Below are 17978 nucleotides of genomic sequence, written 5' to 3' on the forward strand. Positions count from 1 at the left end.
TCGCAACATACACACACACAGTCGCCACACACACACACACACACACGCAACACACAGACACACAGTCGCAACACACACACACACACACACGCAACACACAGACACAGTCGCAACACACACACACACAGTCGCAACACACACACACACACAGTCGCAACACACACACACACACAGTCGCAACACACACACACACAGTCGCAACACACACACACACAGTCGCAAACACACACACACACACACACACAGTCGCAACACACACACACACACACACACAGTCGCAACACACACACACACAGTCGCAAACACACACACACACACACACAGTCGCAACGCACACACACACACACACACAGTCGCAACATACACACACACACACACACACAGTCGCAACATACACACACACACACACACACACACACACACACACACACACACAGTCGCAACACACACACACACACACACAGTCGCAACACACACACACACACACACAGTCGCAACACACACACACACACACACAGTCGCAACACACACACACAGTCGCAACATACACACACACACACAGTCGCAACAAACACACACACACGCACACAGTCGCAACACACACACACACACGCACACAGTCGCAACACACGCACACAGTCGCACACACACACACAGTCGCAACACACACACACAGTCGCAACACACACACACACACACAGTCGCAACACACACACACACACACAGTCGCAAACACACACACACACACAGTCGCAAACACACACACACACACAGTCGCAACACACACACACACACACAGTCGCAACACACACACACACGCACACAGTCGCAACATACACACACACGCACACACACAGTCGCAACATACACACACACACACAGTCGCAACATACACACACACACACACACACAGTCGCAACACACACACACGCACACAGTCGCAACACACACACGCACACACACAGTCGCAACATACACACGCACACAGTCGCAACACACACACACACGCACACAGTCGCAACATACGCACACACGTGCACACACACAGTCGCAACATACACACACACGCACACACACAGTCGCAACACACACACACAGTCGCAACACACGCACACACACACACACAGTCGCAACACACACACACACAGTCGCAACACACACACACACACACACACACAGTCGCAACATACACACACACACACAGTCGCAACACACACACACACGCACACAGTCGCAACACACACGCACACAGTCGCAACACACGCACACAGTCGCAACACACGCACACAGTCGCAACACACGCACACAGTCGCAACACACGCACACACACACACACACACACACAGTCGCAACACACACACGCACACAGTCGCAACACACACACACACACACACACACAGTCGCAACACACACATACACACACACGCACACAGTCGCAACATACACACACACGCACACAGTCGCAACACACGCACACACGTGCACACACACAGTCGCAACACACACACAGTCGCAACACACACACACACACAGTCGCAACACACACACACACACACAGTTGCAACACACGCACACAGTCGCAACACACGCACACACACACACACACACACACACACACACACAGACAGTCGCAACACACACACACACAGTTGCAACATACATAAACATACACACAGACAGTCGCAACATACACACACACGCACACACTCGCAACACACACACACACACACCCACACAATCCCAACATACACACACACACACACACAGTCGCAACATACACACACACACACACACACAGTCGCAACATACACACACACACACACACACAGTCGCAACACACGCACACAGTCGCAACACACGCACACAGTCGCAACATACACACACACACACAGTCGCAACATACACACACACACACAGTCGCACACATACACACGCACACAGTCGCAACACACACACACACGCACACAGTCGCAACATACGCACACACACACACAGTCGCAACATACACACACACACGCACACACACAGTCGCAACACACACACACACACAGTCGCAACACACGCACACAGTCGTAACACACACACACAGTCGCAACACACACACACACACACACACACACACACACACACAGTCGCAACATATACACACACACACACACACACACAGTCGCAACATACACACACACACACACACACACAGTCGCAACATATACACACACACACACACACACAGTCGCAACATACACACACACACACAGTCGCAACACACACACACACACGCACACAGTCGCAACATACACACACACACAGTCGCAACATACACACACACACGCACACACACAGTCGCAACACACACACACACACAGTCACAACACACGCACACAGTCGTAACACACACACACAGTCGCAACACACACACACACACACACACACACACACACACACACAGTCGCAACATATACACACACACACACACACACACAGTCGCAACATACACACACACACACAGTCGCAACACACACACACACACGCACACAGTCGCAACATACACACACACACAGTCGCAACACACGCACACACACAGTCGCAACACACGCACACAGTCGCAACACACGCACACACACACACACACACACACAGTCGCAACACACACACGCACACAGTCGCAACACACACACACACAGTCGCAAACACACACATACACACACACGCACACAGTCGCAACATACACACACACGCACACAGTCGCAAACATACACACACACGCACACAGTCGCAACACACGCACACACACACACACAGTCGCAACACACACACAGTCGCAACACACACACACACACAGTCGCACACACACACACACACAGTCGCACACACACACACACACACACAGTCGCAACACACACACACACGCACACAGTCGCAAACACGCACACACACACACACACACACACAGACAGTCGCAACATACACACACACACAGTTGCAACATACATAAACATACACACACACAGTCGCAACACACACACACACACACGCAACACACAGACACACAGTCGCAACACACACACACACACACACGCAACACAGACACAGTCGCAACACACACACACAGTCGCAACACACACACACACACACACAGTCGCAAACACACACACACACACAGTCGCAACACACACACACACACAGTCGCAACACACACACACACACACACACACAGTCGCAACAAACACACACACACGCACACAGTCGCAACATACACACACACACACACACGCACACAGTCGCAACACACGCACACAGTCGCCACACACACACACATACACACACACACACACACACACAGTCGCAACACACACACACACACACTCGCAACATACACACACACACACAGTCGCAACACACACATACACACGCACACAGTCGCAACATACACACACACGCACACAGTCGCAACATACACACACACACACACAGTCGCAACACACGCACACAGTCGCCACACACACACACACACACACACACAGTCGCAACATACACACACACACACACACAGTCGCAACATACACACACACACACACAGTCGCAACACACACACGCACACAGTCGCAACACACACACACGCACACAGTCGCAACATACGCACACACGTGCACACACACAGTCGCAACATACGCACACACACGCACACACACAGTCGCACACACACACACACACAGTCGCAACACACGCACACAGTCGTAACACACACACACAGTCGCACACACACACACACACACACACACAGTCGCAACATATACACACACACACACACACACAGTCGCAACATATACACACACACACACACACACAGTCGCAACATACACACACACACACACAGTCGCAACACACACACACACGCACACAGTCGCAACACACACACACACAGTCGCAACACACGCACAGAGTCGCAACACACGCACAGTCGCAACACACGCACACACACACACACACACACAGTCGCAACACACACACGCACACAGTCGCACACACACACACACACACACACACACACAGTCGCAACACACACACACACAGTCGCAACACACACATACACACACACGCACACAGTCGCAAACATACACGCACACGCACACAGTGCAACATACACACACACGCACACAGTCGCAACACACGCACACACGTGCACACACACAGTCGCAACACACACACAGTCGCAACACACACACACACACAGTCGCAAACACACACACACACACACAGTCGCAACACACACACACACGCACACAGTCGCAGCACACACACACACACACACACACACAGACAGTCGCAACATACACACACACACAGTTGCAACATACATAAACATACACACACACACAGTCGCAACACACACACACAGTCGCAACATACACACACACACACACACAGTCGCAACATACACACACACACACACAGTCGCAACACACACACACACACACACAGTCGCAACATACACACACACACACACACACAGTCGCAACACACACACACACACACACACACAGTCGCAACATACACACACAGTTTCAACGTACATAAACATACACACACACACAGTCGCAACATACACACACACACACACACAGTCGCAACATACACACACACACACAGTCGCAACACACACACACACACACACACAGTCGCAACATACACACACACACACAGTCGCAACACACACACACACACACACAGTCGCAACATACACACACACACACACACACACACACACACACACACACAGTCGCAACACACACACACACACACACACACACACAGTCGCAACACACACACACACACACACACACAGTCGCAACACACACACACACACACACACAGTCGCAACACACACACACAGTCGCAACACACACACACAGTCGCACACACACACACAGTCGCAACACACACACACACACACACACAGTCGCAAACACACACACACACACACACACACAGTCGCACACACACACACACAGTCGCAACACACACACACACACACAGTCGCAACACACACACACACACAGTCGCAACACACACACACACACAGTCGCAACACACACACACACAGTCGCACACACACACACACACACAGTCGCAACACACACACACACAGTCGCAACACACACACACACACACACAGTCGCAAACACACACACACACACACACAGTCGCAACACACACACACACACAGTCGCAACACACAGTCGCAACACACACACACACACACACACAGTCGCAACACACACACACACACACACACACACACACAGTCGCAACACACAGTCGCACACACACACACAGTCGCAACACACAGTCGCACACACACACACAGTCGCAACACACACACACACACACACACACAGTCGCAACATACACACACACACACGCACACAGTCGCAACATACACACACACACACGCACACAGTCGCAACACACGCACACAGTCGCCACACACACACACATACACACACACAGTCGCAGTCGCAACACACACACACACAGTCGCAACATACACACACACACAGTCGCAACACACACATACACACACACAGTCGCAACATACACACACGCACACAGTCGCAACATACACACACACACACGCACACAGTCGCAACATACACACACACACACACACACACACAGTCGCAACACACGCACACAGTCGCCACACACACACACACACACTCGCAACACACACACACACACACACACACAGTCGCAACACACACACACACACACACACAGTCGCAACATACACACACACACACACACAGTCGCAACACACACACACGCACACAGTCGCAACATACGCACACACGTGCACACACACAGTCGCAACATACGCACACACACGCACACACACAGTCGCAACACACGCACACACACAGTCGTAAACACACACACACAGTCGCAACACACACACACACACACACACACACACACACACAATCGCAACATATACACACACACACACACACACAGTCGCAACATATACACACACACACACACACACAGTCGCAACATACACACACACACACAGTCGCAACACACACACACACACGCACACAGTCGCAACATACACACACACAGTCGCAACACACGCACAGAGTCGCAACACACGCACAGAGTCGCAACACACGCACACAGTCGCAACACACGCACACACACACACACAGTCGCAACACACACACACACACAGTCGCAACACACACACACACACACACACACACACAGTCGCAACACACACACACACAGTCGCAACACACACATACACACACACGCACACAGTCGCAACATACACACACACGCACACAGTCGCAACATACACACACACGCACACAGTCGCAACACACGCACACACGTGCACACACACAGTCGCACACACACACAGTCGCAACACACACACACAGTCGCACACACACACACACACAGTCGCAACACACACACACACGCACACAGTCGCAGCACACACACACACAGACAGTCGCAACATACACACACACACAGTTGCAACATACATAAACATACACACACACACAGTCGCAACACACACACACAGTCGCAACATACACACACACACACACACACAGTCGCAACATACACACACACACACACACACAGTCGCAAACACACACACACACACACACACACACAGTCGCAACATACACACAGTTTCAACGCATAAACATAAACACACACAGTCGCAACATACACACACACACACACACAGTCGCAACATACACACACACACACAGTCGCAACACACACACACACACACACACAGTCGCAACATACACACACACACACACACACACACAGTCGCAACACACACACACACACACAGTCGCAACACACACACACACACACACAGTCGCAACACACACACACACACACACAGTCCCAACACACACACACACACACAGTCGCAACACACACACACACACACACAGTCGCAAACACACACACACACACACAGTCGCAACACACACACACACACACACAGTCGCACACACACACACACACACACACAGTCGCAACACACACACACACACACACACACACAGTCGCAACACACACACACACACACACACACAGTCGCAACACACACACACACACACACAGTCGCAACACACACACACACACACACACAGTCGCACACACACACACACACACACACAGTCGCACACACACACACACACACACACACACACACACACACACACACACACACACACACACACACACACACACACACACACACACAGTCGCAACACACACACACACACAGTCGCAACACACACACACACACACAGTCGCAAACACACACACACACACACAGTCGCAACACACACACACACACACACAGTCGCAACACACACACACACACACAGTCGCAAACACACACACACACACACACAGTCGCAACACACACACACACACACACACAGTCGCAACACACACACACACACACACACACACACAGTCGCAACACACACACACACACACACACACACAGTCGCAACACACACACACACACACACACAGTCGCAACACACAGTCGCAACACACACAGTCGCAACACACACAGTCGCAAACACACAGTCGCACACACACACACACACACACACAGTCGCAACACACACACACACACAGTCGCAACACACACACACACACACACAGTCGCAACACACACACACACAGTCGCAAACACACACACACACAGTCGCACACACACACACACACAGTCGCAACACACACACACACACACACACACACACACAGTCGCAAACACACACACACACACACACACACACACACAGTCGCACACACAGTCGCAACACACACACAGTCGCAACACACACACACACACACACACAGTCGCACACACACACACACACACACAGTCGCAACACACACACACACACACACACAGTCGCAACACACACACACACAGTCGCAACACACACACACACAGTCGCAACACACACACACACAGTCGCAACACACACACACAGTCGCACACACACACACACACACACACACACAGTCGCAACACACACACACACACACACACACACACACACACACACACACACACACACACAGTCGCAACACACACACAGTCGCAACACACACACACACACACACAGTCGCAAACACACACACACACACACACAGTCGCAACACACACACACACACACAGTCGCAACACACACACACACACACACAGTCGCAACACACACACACACAGTCGCAACACACACACACACAGTCGCAACACACACACACAGTCGCAACAACACACACACACACACACAGTCGCAAACACACACACACACACACACAGTCGCAACACACACACACACACACACACAACACACACACACACACACACACAGTCGCAACACACACACACACACACACACAGTCGCACACACACACACACACACACACAGTCGCAACACACACACACACACACACAGTCGCACACACACACACACACACACACAGTCGCAACACACACACACACACACACACAACCGCAACACACACACACACACACACACACAGTCGCAACACACACACACACACACACACAGTCGCAACACACACACACACACACAGTCGCAACACACACACACACACACAGTCGCAACACACACACACACACACACACACAGTCGCAACACACACACACACACAGTCGCAACAAACAAACACACACGCACACAGTCGCAAAACAAACACACACGCGCGCACACAGTTGCAACAAACACACACGCGCGCACACAGTCGCAACAAACACACACACGCGCGCGCACACAGTCGCAACATACACGCACAGTCGCAACATACATGCACACACACAGTCACAATTCTTGTGTCACCACCTTCCCGCTACCCCCCCCCGTAGGTCCGTTCACCACCCTGGAGATGTACGAGTGGTTCCAGGCGGGCTACTTCTCCATGTCTCTGCTGGTGAAGAGGGGCTGCGACGAGGGCTTCCAGCCGCTGGGCGACGTCATCAAGATGTGGGGGCGTGTGCCTTTCGCCCCCGGGCCCTCCCCACCGCCCCTGCTGGTGAGACCTCCACCACCGCGCCCGCAGCCGCTGCCACCCCGGGGTCCTGCTGTGAGTGAGGCAGTGTGTGGGGGGGGGGGTGGAATGTAGAGGAGTCCTATTGTATTGTATGCCACAGGGTTTTTGTTCTATGACTACTGTCGAGAGTAGTGCTCAATGCTATAGCGTCTACTTATTTATAGTGTCGTAATCTATTGTTGTATTTGTACAATGGAAGTTGATTCATAAAGCCCTTTTTACATCAGTAAGATGTCACAAAGTGCTTATACAGATGCAGATACCCAGCCTAAAACCCCAAACAGCAAGCAAAGCAGCAGGTCCGGGACAAGGTAGAAAGTCTGGTAAACAGGTCAGGGTTCCATAGCAGCAGGCAGAACAGTTAACTGGAGCAGCAGCACGACCGAGGAGGACTGTGGGCAGCCAGGAGTCATCAGGCCAGGTAGTCCTGAGGCATGGTCCTAGGGCTCAGGTCCTCTTAGAGGGAGCATACTTAAATTCACATAGGACACCAGATAAGACAGGAGAATTACACCAGATATAACAGACTGACCCCCAGGCTGACCCCCCCGGCACATAGACTACTGCAGCATAGATATTGGAGGCTGAATATTTTGGGGTTTGCTCTTGCTGTGCTTTATGAGATTTGTGTGTGTGTGGACATTGAGCTGTGCATGTAGCCTGTATGTATCTCCTGTGTGTGTGACTGTTCCTGTATTTATCCTGTGTGTTCCTCTCAGGGTAACATGGATCAGGACCGTCTGAAGAAGCAGCAGCAACAGGACTTGGCAGCAGCTGCTCTCTATCAGCAGCTCCAGCAGCAGCAGCAGCTATTCCAGCTCATCAACAGGTACGTCATAGGGAAAAATGACACATTAAGTTTTGTGGAAAATGGAATTGGAACTAAGCAAAGTGGAGCCACTTATCAAGTAAAGGTGTAACAAAATGAAAAGGCTATATCAAAAGAATAATCTTGCAGCTGATATCGGGTTGGAACTAAATTTATTTTCCAATCGTTTCATTCTGAATTAGGCCCACAGATTTTACCTACGGAGGAGCGGCTTCTACGAATGAACTTTGAATGTTTGAACTTCAGAGAGTTGGCTTAATGTTGGACCAGCTAGCTAGCTAACAAGCTTGTGTGTGCAGAGCAGCACCAGAATTTAAATAACACGTCTTTTTGTAGTTAATACATCCAATGTAAAACATAACTGGCATTGAAAAGTTTAATCCATTCTTCTCTCATAAAACATTTCTCTCCCTTATTTCGGAGTCACACTTGTAACATCAGTAGGCTACTAGACTATGCTTTTAAAGGAGAGGGACAAGTTGCCTACGCACACACTCTAGCAACGCTTTTTGTGGGACTGAAGAAAAAATGCCCAGAACCTAAAATACGTTATTAATCTGTTCCCATTCTTTTAAAATAACGTTTCTGTTCTGGAACAGTACAGATCACTTTCGTTCCCTGTTCTGATTCTGTTCCTCAAAAAATGTCAGTATTTTCCTGTTCCCGGTTCCAACCCGTTTGGCAAGCATTTCCCTCGCAGTTTCCATGTTTTACAAGTCTCTCGCTTTTTTGTCCTAGGTGTGGAGAACAGGGTATGATGCCTTCAGTGAACAGGTCGATGTCAGTGCCAGATACAGGGTCCATGTGGGACATGCATACCTCAGCTTCACAGCAATCAGGTACACAGACGCTGTGTGCATACGTATAAATTCATCAATCAATGTCAGTGCTTGTGAATGTTTTGCTCACTGCCACAGTATAGAGTGGGATGACTTTCCAACACTCTTACCCCCCCTCCCCTCTCTCTCTTCTGTCCATGCAGGCGGTGAAGCCAGTTTATGGGACTTAACAATGAATTCTTCAACTCAGGGTCCAACACTCGAACAGCTTCAGAAGGTGAGTGCTGGCACCCTTTGGCTGTGGGAACCTAGTAACACACCGTTGTAGATTTCCACATAAATGTATGTGACTGACCGCCTGGATTTGGTTTTATGTAGCAACATTTGAAATTGTGTTTTTCATATTGGATAAAAGAGACAGCTAGAAAATGGTACAACTGCAGTTGGGGAACAATGGGAATGTAATTCTGCTTTGAAAGTTGATAAACTTGTAACCCCACTTTTGAGAGAATGGCCCTTGAATATTTTGGTACACCTACTGAAGAGCTCTTTGTCTTTACTCATTCAGCATCGTTCACACCCTCTAAAGCCTTAGCCCACCCATCTCTTTAAGAATTCCCATGTGAGGCCATGTGCTAAACAGAGGGAGTAGTGTCGTTAACAGCCAAAGATATCAAGACTAAAACTGGTTTAAAAAAATAATAATTGCCAGGTGAAAATGTACTATCTAATCCTTGGCCTATATCCTAATTTGACTTTGGTGCAAGTCATGTTGTTCACATGACCGTTTCTGGTAAACACACACTATATCAAATCAAGTTTAAGTTCATTTGTCACATGTACAGGATACAGAAGGTGTAAACGCTACAGTGAAATGGTTACTTACATAGTCGTAATATCAAAAACAGTGTCCAGATAAAAATAATTTGTATAAATATTTTTACAATTATTACATGACGCCATCCCACACTCAATTGTCTACATTGATGGGTCATGTGAAAGAAATGTTATAACCACCCCAAAACAACATCTAGATAAGTGGATGGGTCACTTGTCATGTTCATAAAATACAATAGATGGCTGTAATCACACCTGGCTAACTTGATGAGTAATGTAATCATCTGTCGAAGTGGAGTCTTTGTTTAGACACGTAGCTAGCTAAACAATGACCCGGCATAATCCCGACTCATACTACTACCAATACAAACATTGTCAGTATGAATCTGCAGGTAACTAAAGCTAACCAACTAGGTTCAACGTTAGCAAGCTAAAATTAGGCTATAAGGCTATAACTAGCGATACAAATGGATTTCTGATTCAAATAATATTACTACACAGATCATACACGTAACGTTAGCTAGCGAGCCAGCCAGCTAACGTTCACTAGCTAGCTAACAGTACACTTTTAACTTGCAGCTAGACTCTTACCCGTGGACATGGATGAACTCTTCACGGTAGACTGGAACCATTTAACTCAGTTTTGTTTGGCCAGCGTTGTGTCAAGTCAAGTCATTCCGGTTCACACTATGCAGAAAGTAGCCCATCACTTTTTTTCCTACTGATCTGTATATAGCACCTGCTAAGTTCAGGGGCATTAACGTTGTTGAGGTAAGTAGCATAACTTTTGTAGTTCTTGATGGCTAACGTTATATCTTTCAAAAACGCTGCAGTAGAAAGGACTATCAACATATACTGAGCAGCTTACATTATAGACAGAAGCATGCTACATGGAAGACCAATCGAAACTCATCTCCTGGAATGTCTAGCCCATCCATTATCTCAGCCAATCATGGCTAGCTGGAAGATTCCCGTCTTTCCTCAGCTAAACCAACCAAGCTTGTCATGAAACAATTGTATTTACAGATGGAATTCATTTTTGTTATGAGGACACATGAATGTTCACATGTTCCAGAAGGCATTTCTGCTAAAAAAACAACACATTTGTCTCAAAAGAATAAAGACGTTCAAATGCCTCTCCTGTGAAGTAGTGACATGCGACATACGCCTAGCTTCCTGAAATGAGTCACATACAGTACTAGTCAAAAGTTTGGTCACACCTACTCATCCAAGTGTTTTTCTTTCTTTTGACTATTTACTACATTGTAGAATAATGGTGACGACATCAAAGATATCAAATAACACACATGGAATCATGTAACCCAAAAAGTGTTCAACAAATCAAAATACGTTTTATATTTGAGATTCTTCAAAGTAGCCACTCTTTGCCTTGAGAGATTTGCACACTCTTGGCATTCTCTCAACCAGCTTCATGTCACCTTTACCTGTCATCAATGCAATGGGTGGCTACTTTGAAGAATCTCAAATATAAAATATAATTTGAGTTGTTTAACACTTTGGTTTCAACAATGTAGAAAATAGTAAAAAAATAAAGAAAAAACATTGAATGAGTAGGTGAGACCAAACCTTTGACTGGTACTGTATATCAAAATGAGGATATCTTGGAACCAAGAGTCTTTCAGTCTCTGAATTCAGCTGGCATGTCTACACTGGATTCTGAAACTATAAAAGACCCCATCACTTTTTCCACATTTAGCTATGTTACAGCCTTTAATTCTGAAATGGATTAAATGAAACAAATTCCTCAACAATTTACACACAACAACCCATCATGACAAAGTGAAAATAGGTTTTTAGACATTTTTTGCAAATTTATTAAAAAATAAATAACAGAAATACCTTAAGTTTTCAAACCCTTTGCTATGAGACTCAAAATTAAGCTTCGGTATGTCCTGTTGATCATCTTTGAGATGTTTCTACAACTTGATTGGAGTCCACTTGTGGTAAATTCAGTTGATTGGACATGATTTGGAAAGGCACACATTTGTCTATATAAGGTCCCACAGTTGACAGTGCATGTCAGAGCTCAAACCAAACTATGAGGTCAAAGGAATTGTCCGGAGAGCTCCGATACAGGATTGTGTCAAGGTACAGATCTGAGGTAGGGTACCAAAAAATGACTGCAGCATTGACGGTCCCCAAGAACAGTGGCCTCCACCAAGACTCTTCCAAGAGCTAGCCGCCTGGCCAAACTGAGCAATCGGAGAAGAAGGGCCTTGAACAGGGAGGTGACCAAGAACCCGATGGTCACTCTGACAGAGATCCTCTGTGGAGATGGGAGAACCTTCCAGAAGGACAACCATCTCTGCAGCACTCCACCCATCAGGCCTTTATAGAGTGGCCAGATGGAAGCCACTCCTCAGTAAAAGGCACATGACAGCCCGCTTGTAGTTTGCCAAAAGGCACCTAAAGGACTCTCAGACCATGAGAAACAAGATTCTCTGGTCTGATGAAACCAAGATTGAACTCTTTAGCCTGAATGCCAAGTGTCACGTCTGGAGGAAACCTGGCACCATCCTTACGATGAAGCATGGTGGTGGCAGTATCATGCTGTGGGGATGTTTTTCAGCAGCAGGGACTGGGAGACTAGTCAGGATTAAGCAAAGGATGAACGGAGCAAAGTACAGAGAGATCCTTGATGAAAACCTGCTCCAGAGCCCTCAGGACCTCCAACTGGGACGAAGGTTCACCTTCCCAACAAGACAACAACTCTAAGCACAAAGCCAAGACACACAGGAGTGGCTTCGGGACAAGTCTCTGAATGTCCTTTAGTGGCCCAGCCAGAGCCTGGACTAACATCTCTGGAGAGGTCTGAAAATAGCTGTGCAGCGACACTCCTCATCTGACCTGACAGATCTTGAGAGGATCTGCAAAGAAAAATGGGAGAATTTTCCCAAATACAGGCGGGCCAGGGTTGCAGCGTCGTACCCAATAAGGCCCTAATCACTGCCAAAGGTGCTTCAACGAAGTACTGAGTAAATGGTCTGAATACTTATGTAAATGTGACATGTTTTAGTTTATTTGTAAATAAAACCTGTTTTTACTTTGTCATTATGGGGTATCGTGTGTGTGGATTGATGAGGGGGGAAAAAACTATTCAATTAATTTTAGATTAAGGCTGTAACGTATCAAAATGTGGAAAAGTCGAGGGGTCTGAATACTTTCCGATTGCACTGTATATTCTGGCCCTTTTTATAAAACATTTTTCGATTAGGGGGTATTTTTCCCAAGCACAAGCAAAAATGTGTTGAAATAGCTCAGTCTGTATTGACCTAGTGGTCTTCCACATTGACCTCTGACCCCTATGGCAGCTCCAGCAGGAGAGGAGGGAGGCTGAACTCAGGACGAAGCGCGAAGAGGAGGAGCAGCGCAAGAGGAGAGAGGAGAAAAGGAGGCAGCAGGAGGAGCAGAAGAGGAGGGAGGAGGAGGAGATTTTCAGACGCAAACAGGTGAGTACAATGTTAGAGCTGATGAAATCGGAAGATTTTACCTGAACTGTTTTAGAGGGTGTTGAGTACTTTGACATGTTTTTTTATTTTCTTTTTCTTTTTCTTGATAGTGTCTTGATAGTGTGTGTGTGTGGGGGGGTGTATAATGCATGTCTATGTATCTTTGGATTTCCATCCTATCTTGTACATGAAGTACCCTCACGCTGTGTGTGTGTTTCTCCCCTCCCCTCCAGTGTCGCCAGCAGCAGGAGCTGATCATGAAGCTGCTCCAGCAGGCCCCTCAGCAGGGCTCAGGCTCCGGGGTGGGGTCTGGCTGGGGCACTGGGGGCCTCAACAAGCCAGGGGCCAAGGGCCTCAGTCTGCTGGACATGCAGGAAGCCGAGAGGCTTCTCAAACAGCAGCAGAGAGCCCAGCAGCAACAGAGGGAACGCGTGAGTAGTTACTGAAACACACACACTGAGAAGACTGCAAAGTAGTATAATAGCATATGCGCCCACGTGTACAGTGTTCTTCAGAATATCTGGGATTCACTCTGCTTGAGAAAGACTACTCGAATAGGAAGCCACAGACTGTGCAAGCACAAACATGTCATCCAAAGAATGGGAAGAATGAGACGGAGTGCTGACACTCCCACATACAGCACTCACAATGAGAAGCTGTGGAAATGCTTGTAGGCACGGTACAATGCATTAGTATGACATTGGATGCTTTCTGTTGGTTCCTTGTCCACTCTGGTCTAATATTGTTGTTCCATCTCCTCTCTCTCCTCAGCATCAAGGCATGTCCATGGGTCAGTGGGGGGACGGAGGTGCTGTCCCAGGGGGCCTGTGGGGAGGCGGAGGGGGGATGGAGGGTAAGGCTGGAGGCGGAGGGGCCATGGGTCTGTGGGAGGAGGCGGTGAAGAACCAGTCCAGAGGTGGCAGCATGCAGGGTCTGAAGAACAGCCGCAGCAGCCCCTCACTCAGGTAGATGAGAACAACACCTCTCAGTAGAGCTCTCGCTATACATGCACCCGAAAGCCTTGATCTCACTCTCCGTCTCTCCCTCTTTCTCTCTCCCTGTCTGTCCTATTTTCTCCCTTGTCGTCGTCGCCCCCCCACCGGACTTTCTCCAACTCGATCTATATTCAAACGCTCACTGAGTTTTTGTGTGCCCTTTAATGTCTCTCCTTGGGTGCCGTGTGTATTTAAATACCCCCTCTCTCTGTCCTTGTGAGCAGTAAATGGTTTATGTGACTGTCGGTATGTTTGCGTGTGTATTTAACCCACACCCCCCACCCCCACCCTCTCCCTCCCTGTAGTGAGCAGTATATGTTAAGTCGTAGGAAGCAGCGTACGGATGAGGAGGACAAGCTGCTGAAGCTGCTGCAGGGCATCAAGACGCCTCAGGACGGGTTCACCACCTGGTGTGAACAGATGCTGCATGCCCTCAACACCCAAGCCAACAACACCTCCTCCCCACTGGATGGTAAGAACCTTGACCTCTTTCTGTTACTCCCCCCACCACCACCACCTCCTAACCCTCAACACCACCTACACTGACAGTTACCTCTCTCCGTCACTCCCTTCACCTTCTAACACCCAAGCCTACAACTCCTCCTCCCAACGGGACGGTAAAATACACCTTCTGTAACTCCTTAGCTCTTCCTATGATGTCGTCATAACTCCTCCTCCCAACGGGACGGTAAAATACACCTTCTGTAACTCCTTAGCTCTTCCTATGATGTCACAACTCCTCCTTCCAATGGGACGGTAAAACACACCTTCTGTAACTCCTTAGCTCTTCCTATGATGTCACAACTCCTCCCAACGGGGCGGTAAAATACACCTTCTGTAACTCCTTAGCTCTTCCTATGATGTCACAACTCCTCCTCCCAACGGGACGGTAAAATACACCTTCTGTAACTCCTTAGCTCTTCCTATGATGTCACAACTCCTCCTCCCATGATGTCACAACTCCTCCTCCCAACGGGACGGTAAAATACACCTTCTGTAACTCCTTAGCTCTTCCTATGATGTCGTCATAACTCCTCCCAACGGGACGGTAAAATACACCTTCTGTAACTCCTTAGCTCTTCCTATGATGTCACAACTCCTCCCAACGGGGCGGTAAAATACACCTTCTGTAACTCCTTAGCTCTTCCTATGATGTCACAACTCCTCCTCCCAACGGGGCGGTAAAATACACCTTCTGTAACTCCTTAGCTCTTCCTATGATGTCATAACTCCTCCTCCCAACGGGGCGGTAAAATACACCTTCTGTAACTCCTTAGCTCTTCCTATGATGTCATAACTCCTCCTCCCAACGGGACGGTAAAATACACCTTCTGTAACTCCTTAGCTCTTCCTATGATGTCACAACTCCTCCTCCCAACGGGACGGTAAAATACACCTTCTGTAACTCCTTAGCTCTTCCTATGATGTCGTCATAACTCCTCCTCCCAACAGGACGGTAAAATACACCTTCTGTAACTCCTTAGCTCTTCCTATGATGTCACAACTCCTCCCAACGGGGCGGTAAAATACACCTTCTGTAACTCCTTAACTCTTCCTATGATGTCACAACTCCTCCTCCCAACGGGACGGTAAAAACACACCTTCTGTAACTCCTTAGCTCTTCCTATGATGTCACAACTCCTCCTCCCAACGGGGCGGTAAAAACACACCTTCTGTAAATCCTTAGCTCTTCCTATGATGTCACAACTCCTCCTCCCAACGGGACGGTAAAACACACCTTCTGTAACTCCTTAGCCCTTCCTATGATGTCACAACTCCTCCTCCCAACGGGACGGTAAAAACACACCTTCTGTAACTCCTTAGCTCTTCCTATGATGTCACAACTCCTCCTCCCAACGGGACGGTAAAACACACCTTCTGTAACTCCTTAGCTCTTCCTATGATGTCACAACTCCTCCTCTCCTCTGGACTT

General features: G+C 48.4%; 1 protein-coding gene across 2 annotated transcripts in view; it reads left to right on the top strand.

Moving 5' to 3' along the window:
• Positions 1-17978, top strand: part of gigyf1a (GRB10 interacting GYF protein 1a) — a 39812-nt gene that overhangs the window by 17388 nt on the left and 4446 nt on the right. The window contains exons 14-21 of one of the 2 annotated variants that reach the window (XM_052459728.1): positions 8951-9117; positions 9855-9964; positions 10703-10803; positions 10947-11020; positions 14913-15050; positions 15284-15481; positions 15822-16015; positions 16351-16517. In XM_052459728.1, coding sequence (XP_052315688.1) covers positions 8951-9117; positions 9855-9964; positions 10703-10803; positions 10947-11020; positions 14913-15050; positions 15284-15481; positions 15822-16015; positions 16351-16517 — 1149 coding nt within the window. Of the gene's footprint in view, positions 1-8950; positions 9169-9854; positions 9965-10702; positions 10804-10946; positions 11021-14912; positions 15051-15283; positions 15482-15821; positions 16016-16350; positions 16518-17978 lie in introns of both variants that reach the window. The other variant, XM_052459727.1, reaches the window with a different exon arrangement.

This window comes from Oncorhynchus keta, chromosome 13 (genome assembly GCF_023373465.1).
Source record: "Oncorhynchus keta strain PuntledgeMale-10-30-2019 chromosome 13, Oket_V2, whole genome shotgun sequence".
In the NCBI taxonomy this organism is placed as follows: domain Eukaryota; kingdom Metazoa; phylum Chordata; class Actinopteri; order Salmoniformes; family Salmonidae; genus Oncorhynchus; species Oncorhynchus keta.